General features: G+C 44.2%; 1 protein-coding gene across 1 annotated transcript; it reads right to left on the bottom strand.

Moving 5' to 3' along the window:
• Positions 1-507: 507 nt before the first annotated feature.
• Positions 508-2,749, bottom strand: LOC121764306 (receptor-like protein 2). Its single transcript, XM_042160349.1, has one exon. It carries the CDS (start codon positions 2,747-2,749, stop codon positions 638-640), a length of 2,112 nt encoding a protein of 703 aa, XP_042016283.1. The 3' UTR covers positions 508-637.
• Between the last annotated feature and the right edge of the window lie 9,390 nt (positions 2,750-12,139).

Genomic DNA, 12,139 nt, shown 5'->3' with positions numbered 1-12,139 from the left:
CTGATGATGGTCTTCAGTTCACCATTCTTGAAACTCAAAATAAGTCCCCTAATCACAAAATTTAATTATTGTATGCAACTTCATGAAGGAAAAATCCACTATTATTAATTTTTGTGATTGTGTGTAATATTTCCAACCCAAACAAGAAAGAATGGTGGTGATTTATTTGCATATACACAGATGAGAATGAGATTGAATGGAGAATGTTAAATTCTCTAAAAAATTTTGTCCCACATCGGCTTGGTAAAGATCCCTTCTAATCTATATAAGTGTGGATAACCCTCCCCCTTATGAGGCCTTTTAAGGGGTGAGTGGCCCATTTCTAATATGGTATCAGAGCGGGCCCAAGTCGATGATGATTTTCTCTTTATCTCTTATCTACCTCACGAGTGGAAGACCGATGTCCTTTCCGGCCCACATCGATGATGGTTTCTCTTGCATTGCCTACCCACGTGATGGATGACCGATGTTCTTTCCGGCCCACACGTGAGGGGGCGTGTTAAATTCTCTAAAAAATTCTGTCCCACATCGGCTTGGTAAAGATCCCTTCTAATCTATATAAGTGTGGATAACCCTCCCCCTTATGAGGCCTTTTAAGGGGTGAGTGGCCCATTTCTAATAGAGAATAATATAATGACTACCATCTCTTGAAGAAGAGTAGAACAGTACCTCCAACTAGTCCAACAAAGTATCCCAATCCAAGAGGGAATCGCATATAATACCATACACTCCGACTCCCGGCATCATTTTCTTCCTCGGGCATACGCCTGTTTATCACAACTGCACCGCAGCTCCTGTGTATCACTTCACCGCACAGTTTGGGGTTCCCTTCAAACGCGCCAATTCCAAACGTCTCAAACTGGCCTCCCTTCGGAATCTCCCCTTCCAGATCATTGTCCGCCACGCTGAATGCTGACAGGAAATGCAGCTTCGTCAGCGATTTCGGAATATTTCCCGTCAGATCATTCCCCGACATGTCCAGTTTCTCCAAATTTGTCAGATTCGACAGCTGCTCAGGAATGCTTCCTATCAACTTGTTGTTGCTCAGTTCCAATACTTGGAGGAGCTTCAGCTGCCCGATTTCTGTCGGAATTCTTCCGCTGAGGCTATTGCTCCCGAGTTTCAGACTGGGTGGCAAGTTGAAGAGTCGGTTGTACTGAAGCTTGTCGTATAGGAAGGGCAACGCGAGATGGCTCAAGTCTGTACCCCTGTTGTCGGAGATCAGGGCCGGAAGTCTCGTTATCTCACGTGGGATCTCTCCTGTGAGTGAGTTTTGAGTTAAGTTGAGGACGTACAAGCTTGGCATTGATCCTATCCACGCTGGAATTGGGCCCGAGATTCTGTTGAATGATAGGTTCAGAACTTCGAGTTTTTTTAGTTTGGAAATCCAAGTTGGGATTTGGCCTTTGAGTTTGCATCCTGCTAGCGTCAGAATCTGCAGATTCTTGAAGGTGTGCAGGTTGTCGCTGTCGTTGTTGTGTATTCTCTCGTCGTGGAAGCATCTGGAGAGGAAGAGGACTGCAAGATTCTGGCAGTGTTTGAGTGTGTTCAGGGCTCCGACAGCGTTGGAGAGGTGGTTTTCGGTAAGGGAGACGTGTGTGAGAGATTTGAGAGAGGCCATACAAGGAGGGACTTCACCGCTGAGCTGGTTGAAGGCAAGCCGGATTGCTGTGATGGACTTGCACAAGCAGAGGGTGTCCGGGATGCTACCCATGAAGGAGTTGTTGCCGAGATCAAGTGCTTGTAAATGTTGGAGTTTGGAGAAGTTGAGCTTGGAGATTTGGCCGTTGAGGAGGTTGTTGCGAAGGAGAAGAGTGGTGAGGTTGGAGCATTTTGTTAGAGAAGGTGGGAAGGTGCCGTTGAGGTTGTTGGAGTGGAGTTGCAGGTGCTCTAATTTGGAAAGCAGCCCTATATTTTGAGGTATCTCACCGCTTAGTTGATTGGTGTGGAGCTCTAAGATAATGAGGTTTGAAAGGTTCACAATGGCCTTGTTGATTGGACCGGAAAGTTGATTATTAGACAGTGAGATTTCTTGCAATCTTGTCAGGGTGTAAAGGTCGTGTGGCAGTGGACCCGACAGGGAGTTAGAGCCTGTTCTGAAAACTTGAAGGTTCGAGCATATGGCGAGGGAAGGAGATATATGGCCAACGAATTGATTCATGGAGAAATCTAAGATTTTGATGAGTGGGGAGATGTGGCAAATAGATGAAGGATTGGAGGAAGTGAAAGTGTTGTTACTGATGTTGAAGATGGCCAAACTGGATGGTTGAGGGAGAAGAAATGAGGGATCAAAGGAGCCATTGAAGTGATTGCTTGAGAGGTCTAGAGTGTGGATGGTGAGGGGGAAAGTGCGGATGAGTGGGCCGAAGAGGGAGTTGAAGCTCAAGTCTAGAGTGAGGAGGCGAGGAGGGAGAGCGGGGAGGAGGCCGGAGAGATGGTTGTGGGAGAGGTTTATGTGGGCTAGAAAAGGAAGGTTTGGTAGAGTGAGGGAGGTGCCAGAGAGATTTTTTTTCGGCAGCCAAAGATGTGTGACACGAGGGGCGCCGTTGTGGGATGTGCAGTCTACGCCATGCCAATGGCAGCAATTGGTGGAGGGAGACCAGTTGAGGCTGAGGTTGAGGGGAGGGGAGTGGGAAGAGATGAATGTCCGTAAGGAATCTTGTTCTTGTTTGTTGCAACTTAGTACACCATTTTGTGAGAGGAGGAACAAATTGAGAGAGAGGATCAGAAGCACCATGGGTTTCGCCATTTGAGTAACCTCCATTATTTTCCCTTCATTCACTATCATTTATATGAGAGAGAGGGATGGAAAATCATGATTACTTGCTCCTTGGTGCAGAGGGAAATGGGATAGGTCCACCCATGGAGACATGGATTTGGATGGTTTCATTTTTTTTTGAAGTTTTCTACGCATCACTGTGGCATGGATTTGAATAATTTCATTTTTCTTGAATTCTACTGTGTGTATTACTACAAATGGCATATATCAATATCACGCGTAAAATGTAGAAAGAAGAAAAATTGGACACTTAATTGGAACAAAGCCTGAGGACTAACTAGTCCCAAATAAAAAAATTAAATCAAATCAAGTGCAGACTTCGTTTAGTCAATTCATGTGGAGCGCGTGAAGCTCTATTAGAGCATCTGCAACGGTGGACGAATGACGTCAGCCCGTCCGTGCCAGTGGCACGGAGGAGGTCGTCAGCCGCTGCACTCGCGCCGCTGGCACGGCGCTGCTCGATGCATCGAGCACGTCCGTGCCATCGAGCAGCTGACATGGCGTGCTACGATTGGGCAACGACATAGCCGTTGCCTTTAAATATTTTTTTAAATTCGGTATTTAATTATAAAAACTGATAAAAAGTAAAAAAAAAATATTTTCCAAATCCCAAAAATATGGCCGTTTTTTTGCCCATTTTTCTGTATTTTTTTTATTTTTTTATTTTTTTCCCCAAAATCATCTATAAATACACACATTCATCATCCATTTATCACATCAATTCATCTCTTATTCATCTCTCATTCATAATTTTCATACAACCTATCTTCACCTTCATCTCTCATTCAAAACCTCAAATGGATTTCACCCATCTTATGGCGGAAGCGGAGCGTAAAGAACAAGAATACTACGAACAACATCGTGCCGCTTATGAAGCATATGTCGCGGCGAATACCCCCGCTCCTCCTCCTCAACGAACTAGATCAACACGCCGCTACATCCATCGTGACCGGGAGGGAGACCATGAAAGGCTCGTTGCCGACTATTTTACCGACCAGCCGCGGTTTTCGGCAGATTACTTCAGGCACCGTTTTCGCATGTCAAAGCGCTTGTTTATGCGAATTGTCAACACATTGTCCGCACTTGTTGAATTCTTCCAAACAGGTCTAGATGCAGCTGGCCGGCAAAGTATCACGCCGTTGCAGAAGTGTACGTGTGCCATCCGATAACTCGTTACTGGGCAAACGACCGACCTCTTCGACGAGTATTTGCATGTCGGTGAGTCCACTGGAATCCTTTGGCTTAAAATATTTTGCGAGGGCGTTCGTACATCTTTCGGTGATGAATTCCTTCGGGTACCCACCACCGATGATTGCCAACGGTTGCTTCGTCTTCACGAATCAGTCCATGGCTTTCCCGGAATGCTTGGCAGCATGGACTGCATGCATTGGAGGTGGAAGAATTGTCCGACTGCTTGGAGGGGGCAACACTTAAGCGGTCACAAAGGCGGCGGCCCAACACTTATCCTTGAGGCGGTCGCCGACTACCGCCTATGAATTTGGCATGCATATTTCGGCGTTGCCGGATCCAACAACGACTTGAACGTGCTCTATTCTTCACCACTCTTCAATGATGTGATGAATGGTGTAGCACCGGCGATCAACTTCACCATCAACGGAAATGCATACCACATGGGTTACTATCTCGCCGATGGTATCTACCCAAGGTGGTCGACTTTCGTGAAGACGCTCAGCAACCCGCAAGACCCGAGACGTGTTCTTTTTGCGCAGTGTCAAGAGTCCGCGCGGAAAGACGTCGAAAGAGCCTTTGGGGTCCTTCAAGCCCGATTCAACATTGTGAAAGCCCCGGATCGGCTCTGGTACGTGAATAATATCGCCGACATCATGTACACGTGTATTATCTTACACAACATGATTATAGCCGACAAAGGACCAAGGGCGGCTAGCTTCTACGACGAGGATGAAGCCGGAAGCTCAACTGTGAGGTCTCCCCCACGCCGAGGTCGGCATACGACGGTGGGGGAGAGGCTCGAAACAAGGCACACAATGCGCGATACCCGAATCCACATTGAGCTACAAGAAGACTTAATCAAACACATGTGGGCGAAATTCGGCAACGAGTAGTGTTTTTTTTTAATTTTATGAATTTAATTACGTAATTTTTAATTTTTAGGATTTTAATTATGTAATTTTTAATTTTTCAAAGTTCATAATTATGTCTTTTTTATTTTATTTGTAATTTGTAATATTATTTCGGTTTTTTAATGAATTTTAATATTATGGAAATGTTTTTATTTAATTGAATTTTAAATTGAATTGTGCTCGTCCTTGCGGAAGAGCACAGCTAAGGGTGTTGTGCTCTTGCCGAATAGCAGGCAGAAAAAGTGTGGTCGGGCCCACAACCGTGCTCGCTGGCAAGAGCACGGTTGTGGGTGCTCTTACACAACCACAGCCTGGAGTAATACTCCTATATTAGGGCATTAGTAATGGGGCGCCCTAATGCGCGCCCTATGCACCGCAACGTTATCCTTTTTATCCTCGTAGCCTTCCACCTGTAGTGGGGCATCCTAAGGGGTGCCCTATATGTTTTACTATTTTTTAGTTAATTAATTTAAATGTTTTCAAATATATAATGCAAACTAATTAAAAAATACAACGAGTAGCTAAAAAAACGGCGAAGACTGCATTGATTAACAAAAGTTACACGATTCAAGTTGGCTAATCTATGCAATTTCCAACTTCCGGCGAAGCTCACCGATCAACCCCTCTAGGTATTCGGCTTTGGCGGGGTCCGTACACTTCTCGATGGCCTTGTCCGTCTGTAACAACGTCTTCGCCATCGAGGCTCTTGCCAACTCCGCATACACGGCGGCCGTCGGGCTCGGGGTCGGGATCGGGACCGGGATCGGTGATGGGGTGGCGGCGGTCGAGGATGATGTCGCCGTCGCCTTCCCCTTGTTCTTTGCAGCCTTGACGCCTATGGGACACCGGGAGGACATCGGTGTGCCGGAACTCTCTTCCTCCGTGTACGTCCGGTTGAGGTCCACCGGACGAGTTCCGCTTTCGCTGCTCGTGTAACCACCAGCGTCGGTGGTCTTCGTCCTCTTTGTCGCACCGGTGTGCAGAATCCCGCCTTGGAACTTCTGTTTGTCCCTCAAGAGCGCCCAGATGTTGAAATGCTTGAAGTCGTCGTACATGGACTGGTACGACAACAACGCTCTATCGCGCACATCGCGCAAGCTCTCGCCGCTTCCCTGCTCCCTTTCCCTGCTCCCTCGAGCACTTCTTGTACTCCGCCGCGAACAGGTTGACTTGATTCTTCACCTGATCTCAGTGCTTGTGGAGCTGCTTCCGTTGGCGCTTGTATGCGCTCGGCGGCTTCGCCTCATTGTAGCGCTCGGCGATGCGCTCCTAGTACGCTAGCTGCTTCTGGTTGTTCGCGAATATTGGGTCCTCCGATATATCCACCCAACACCTCGCCAAGATGAGGGTTTCATCCTGCCGGTAGTTCGTACGACCGGGGACGTACTCTTCATTCAATGCTGGAGGTGGCAACTTGTTCGCGCGATACCAGATCCGCTTCTTTTTGGCAGGGGCGGCAGAGGCGGATGGGGTGGCGTCGGCGGCGGCGCGACGGGAGGGGGCGAGACGGCTCCATGTCAGACAAACCGTACGAATCCGTACTGAATTCGGGATCGTACTTCGTGTTGGCGTCGAACGACCGATATTCGTCGGGTTCTGTACCCGGCCAACGCGCATCACCACCAAACAACGGACTATTGGGACTTGAATCCATTTCGTAGTAAATGTGAGTTTCGAGAGTGGAATCGTGAAATGAAATGTTACAAATAAAGGTGGGGTAGGGGGTATTTATACAAATTTTTCGAATTTAGCATTAAAAAAAATCAAAAACGCGTGCCACCGTCCGCGCCATTCTCCGCGAAGGCACAATGGTGCCCGATGGCGCGGACTATAGCCTATGGGACGACGGGAGGACATCGGTGTGCCGGAACTCTCTTCCTCCGTGTACGTCCGGTTGAGGTCCACCGGACGAGTTCCACTTTCACTGCTCGTGTAACCACCAGCGTCGGTGGTCTTCGTCCTCTTTGTCGCACCGGTGTGCAGAATCCCGCCTTGGAACTTCTGCTTGTCCCTCAAGAGCGCCCAGATGCTGAAATGCTTGAAGTCACCGTACATGGACTGGTACGACAACAACGCTCTATCGCGCACATTGCTCAAGCTCTCGTCGCTTCCCTGCTCCCTCGAGCACTTCTTGTACTCCGCCGCGAACAGGTTGACTTGCTTCTTCACCTGATCCCAGTGCTTGCGGAGCTGCTTCCGTTGGCATTTGTATGCGCTCGGCGGCTTCGCCTCATTGTAGCGCTCGACGATGCGCTCCTAGTACACGAGCTGCTTCTGGTTGTTCGCGAATATTGGGTCCTCCGATATATCCACCCAACACCTCGCCAAGATGAGGGTTTCATCCGGCTGGTAGTTCGTACGACCGGGGGCGTACTCTTCATTCAATGCCAGAGGTGACAACTTGTTCGCGCGGTGCCAGATCCGCTTCTTTTTGGCAGGGGCGGCAGAGGGGAATGAGGTGGCGTCGGCGGCGGCGCGACGGGAGGGGGCGACGGGTCGGTTTGGAGACGGCTCCATGTCAGACAAACCGTACGAATCCGTACTGAATTCGGGATCGTACTGCGTGTTGGCGTCGAACGACCGATATTCGTCGGGTTCTGTACCCGGCCAACGCGCATCACCACCAAACAACGGACTATTGGGACTTGAATCCATTTCGTGGTAAATGTGAGTTTCGAGAGTGGAATCGTGAAATGAAATGTTACAAATGAAGGTGGGGTAGGGGATATTTATACAAATTTTTCGAATTTAGCATTAAAAAAAAAAAAAAAGCGTGCCACCGTCCGCGCCATTCTCAGCGAAGGCCACAATGGTGCCCGATGGCGCGGACTATAGCCTATCGCCCGCGCTTCTTCCGTGCCCAAAGCTTAGGGCGTGGGCGTAGGGCGTGCCATCGTTTGGGCATCCACAATGAAGCCATCGTCCGCACCCGAGGATGATGGCACGCATCGGGCGCGCCTTCGGGCGCCCCATTGTGGATGCCCTAATTAGGAGTATTTGAATTATCAAGAATATCATTGCAAATAATACACAAAGGCGCCGTTCGTTTGCCCCGATACAACCCGACTACCCCTGACAAACCATACAATCTGCCGTTTGGTTTGCGAGATTTATTCTTGTTCAGGCCCGCAACTGTATACAAGGCCCGTTACTAACGCACGACTCCAGGTCCGGCTTCCCCCTCGACAAATATTATCTTGGCTAAAGACAATCTTCTCCTTCATTTTTTACCTTTGCTTTCGCCACTTTCTCTCACCAATAGAGAAAATTAGGTATATGATGATAAAAGAAAAAAAAATTAGTGTTGGCACGTATATGATTTTTTGTATCCGCTCATCTTTTATTTTATGTGCATATTAAAGCTTTGGAGGGTGTTTTGTGTTTATGGTTTTATGAAGGGGATGATGATGATGATGGAAATTTATTTTCGAAAAAGAAAATGGGGAAGATGGTGGAAAGAGAAAAATAATAAATTAAAATTGGGAGAAAACGTGTGTGATGGAAGAAAAATATAATGCGACTGTGAGTGAGTCATCGATGGATACAATAGTGATGTATTGTAATGAAGAGGTTTAATTATTACTAATATAAAGTGCTGGTACAGCTGAGGTTATTTTAGTAAATTCGCAAATTTAGGTATGTATGTTAAAAATTAGCAGATTAACCGAACACCTTTCCTTTTTGCATGATTTAATCTTTCCTTATCCAAGATTGAATTTAGGTATAATTCTATCTAAATAACCGAATATGACCTATGGTGTAAATGACACGAATTTTAATATTCATTTGATAAAGTGAAAAAGAGATGAAAACAGTAAGAGAGATAGAAAATGTAATGGATTGTAGGATCCACATCATTTGTGGTGTGTAATTAGTTAAAAAATTTACATATTTAGACTTTGTCTAATTTAGGAAACGACTCAAACGGTGAAACTAATCTATATTTTTAGGACGGAGGTGGTATCAATATATTTTTTTATTTACCTCCATGATCACTCGAATTCCAACCTATTATATGTAAAAGAACATCTTATAGCATCCGCATCGCCGTGTCGATGCGGGCTCGGTCTCGTCTCGGCGAGACGAGACGGCATCGAGACAGCGATGTGGGTGCTCAGTCTTGTCCCGTATCCCTCCGCCAAGAGGTGGTTGGCGAGCTGTCTCGCCACGCGCGTTGGCCACGTGGTGAGCTCCCGTGCGGCCGTGACGCCCGCTCGCCGGCCCGCGAGTGGGCGTCGTTTATATCCGTTAAAAAGGTTTTTTTTTAATTTCGGAAAAATTCAAAAATTGAAAAAATCCCCAAAAATACTAGCCATTTATAGCCGTTTTTCCAATATTTTGATTTTTTTTCTAATTTTTAAGCCCCCGATCACTTCTATAAATATTAGGATTTCAATTATGTATTTTTCGTATTTTCGGATGTTGTAATTTTCATGATTTTTTAAGAATTTTATGAATTATTAGTATTCATTTAATATTTCAATGAAATATTAATTGAATTTATTGGAAATAAAATAAAAATGAAATTAAATGAATAATTAAGGGATGAGATGTTTAGGAGATGAAGGGATGCATGTGTTTTCTCTTAGTTAAGAGATGAAGTAAAAATGCAGTGGGGCCTATGAATAGTTAAGGGATGAGACAGTTAAGAGACGGTATTGAGACAGGGATGTGGATGACCTTGTCAATTGAATGAGTTCAATCATCGTATTAATTATAATAATAGGTTACAAGTTTACATAGTCCACCAAATTCGATGTGAGAACCATAATTACATAGGATTTAATAAGAATTTTCATAGAGGGGTGCGTTAGGGTTACACTAGTTTTAATATGATAACTTGACTACAACGTAGTATGCAATTTGCGATATGCAACTTGACATATAGTTCCAAGCAATCTGTGATACAAAATCTGAGCACTATGGTGACACCATAATTAAAATGACAATTTAGGCAAGCAATCTGTTATATATAGGCAAGCAATATGTGATACATGAGCATGTAATTCGGCATATGGTTCCAAGCAATCTGCGATACGAAATTAGAGATAATCAAGCAATCTGCGATACATAAATAAGCAAGTCTGTCACGTGGGCTCGGCTCTAAATTTAAGGATATTCATTGATGGTATATTGTAATTTTAAATATGATTGTCATTTTAATATAATTTTTTCATAGGGAATTAGGAATAGGATGCTCGAGTTGCTACACATTGCATACATGAGAGTGATTTTAGGTAGCGATGAATTGTTATTAATTTAGGAATAGGATGCACGAGTTGCTACACATTGCATACATGAGAGTGATTTTAGGTAGCGATGAATTGTTATTACTTTGGTTAGTAACTAACGAGTCTTAACATAATTGCGTAAATTTGACTTGCAATTCGGAATACTTGTACACTTTTTAAAGTCAAAAACTTGACGAGTCTTAACATAATTGCGTAAATTTGACTTGCAATTCGGAATACTTGTACACTTTTTAAAGTCAAAAACTTGACTGCGTCAACTCCTTTTTTTTCCATTCCTCTTAGTCTTAACTATATAATTATAAATCTGTTTTAACTACTACTACTAATCAATTAAATAATTACTACTACTAACATAATTCATTCATCCAATAAAATATTGATTATCTAAACTAGTTGTTTTTCCTAATAAACAGGAAAAACAAGGAGGAATTACAGTAGTTAATAGACATTTTGAGTTTTTTATTAAACATTAGGGGTCTTGTTCAATACATGGAATTTGTTTAGTACATGGAATTGGAATTGAATTGAGATTACAATTCCATGAAATTGAATTTTAGGGTATTGAGTTATAATGCAATTCAAAATCCTTTTTCGAAAACATAACATAATCGATATGAAATTGAATTTGAAGAAACTATTGATACGATCCCACGTGACGCACCCACGAAGAGGTCCATGGCGAGGCGGCTTCGAGAGGGGCTTTCCACTCTCCAAAAGGCCACGCGGGAAGAGTCCATGAAGGCTGAGGAGCCGGCGATGAGGATCGTGTTGAAGAATGAAGGCCGGCCGGGGGTGCAAAGACCGAGACAACAAGGGATCTGAGAAGGGCACCCAGTCGGGAGAATTATCCCCTTAACAATTCACCCGGCCGGGTTTGGGAGAAACATAAAGTGGTCTCAAAATGGCACCCGGCTAGATGTTTTTCCTCCTTAATAATTCACCCGGCCGAGTCCGGAAGAAACAGGAAGGGGTCCGAAATTGGCACCTGGCCGGGTGGTTTTTCCCTTTTGTAATTCACCCGATCGGGTATCGCTGCAGAGTTATATTTTGTGGGCTCCTTTTGAAATTTTGGGTCTTTGCTATAAATAGTAATTTTCCTCATTTTCCAATTAGACTTTGATTGAAATTAGATGCTTGAGAGATTATTTCTCCTCTTTGAGGGTTTCCTATCCAATTCCTAGTTATAGGTTGCTTGAATCCATCAATTCTTAGTGAAGTATGTGTCATGTAGAGGTATGCTTTGAGGATTGTGGATTCTTTGAAGGCTTAGCCATGGATGCTTGTTAGTATGGTGTACGTGTCTTAGCTTATTCCATCAACGACATTTCATCTCTTATTCCACATTATCTTTTGTTGATCTAGCTTCTTTTAGCTTAGATTCAATGGATATTGTTGGATCTATGTTTTATCTTTGATTGTTTGAGAAATTGAAAACCATTTCACAAAATTATTAGATCAAACATCACCAAAGGGTATAATTCTTGGGTTAATGGATCATAATCTATATGGATCCTTATCAATCATATAATGTGTGTACATGTGTATTGTGTGTGTGTGGCGTATGCAATGTGTGTTTGTGTGTGCAGTGTGTTTTTGTGTAGTGTGTAATGTGTGTAGTGTGTGTGTTGTATGTGCCGTGTGTGAAAGTGCCTAATTTTTTTATCTACTTTGATATGAAATTCAAATGGTGGAACTGTAATCCAAATCTAAATATTTTACTGTACCAAACACTGGATTTGAAATTGAATGCTATGATTCCAATTTTGCAATCTGAATTCCATAATACTGTACGGAACCTATATCAATTTGGAAGGAAAAAATGGGGTTGCAACTATATTTGATTATTTTACCATACGACTGAGCCCACTGTTCTTTATTTATCGGATCAACACAAAGCCCACGGCTACAATACAATTAGAGGTGCCCAACGTTTACAGTTCCAACGGTTAACAGGGAAATAGTAACTAGGCGGTTACGGTTTTGAATCGAAACCGTGAGAATTTACT

This window comes from Salvia splendens, chromosome 14 (assembly GCF_004379255.2).
Source record: "Salvia splendens isolate huo1 chromosome 14, SspV2, whole genome shotgun sequence".
Lineage (NCBI taxonomy): Eukaryota > Viridiplantae > Streptophyta > Magnoliopsida > Lamiales > Lamiaceae > Salvia > Salvia splendens.
This window is presented reverse-complemented; position numbering and strand designations above follow the sequence as displayed.

What these genes read in the sequence shown, in the direction of transcription:
- LOC121764306 (XM_042160349.1), bottom strand. Translation starts at nt 2,749, where the DNA reads ATGGCGAAACCCATGGTGCTTCTGATCCTCTCTCTCAATTTGTTCCTC.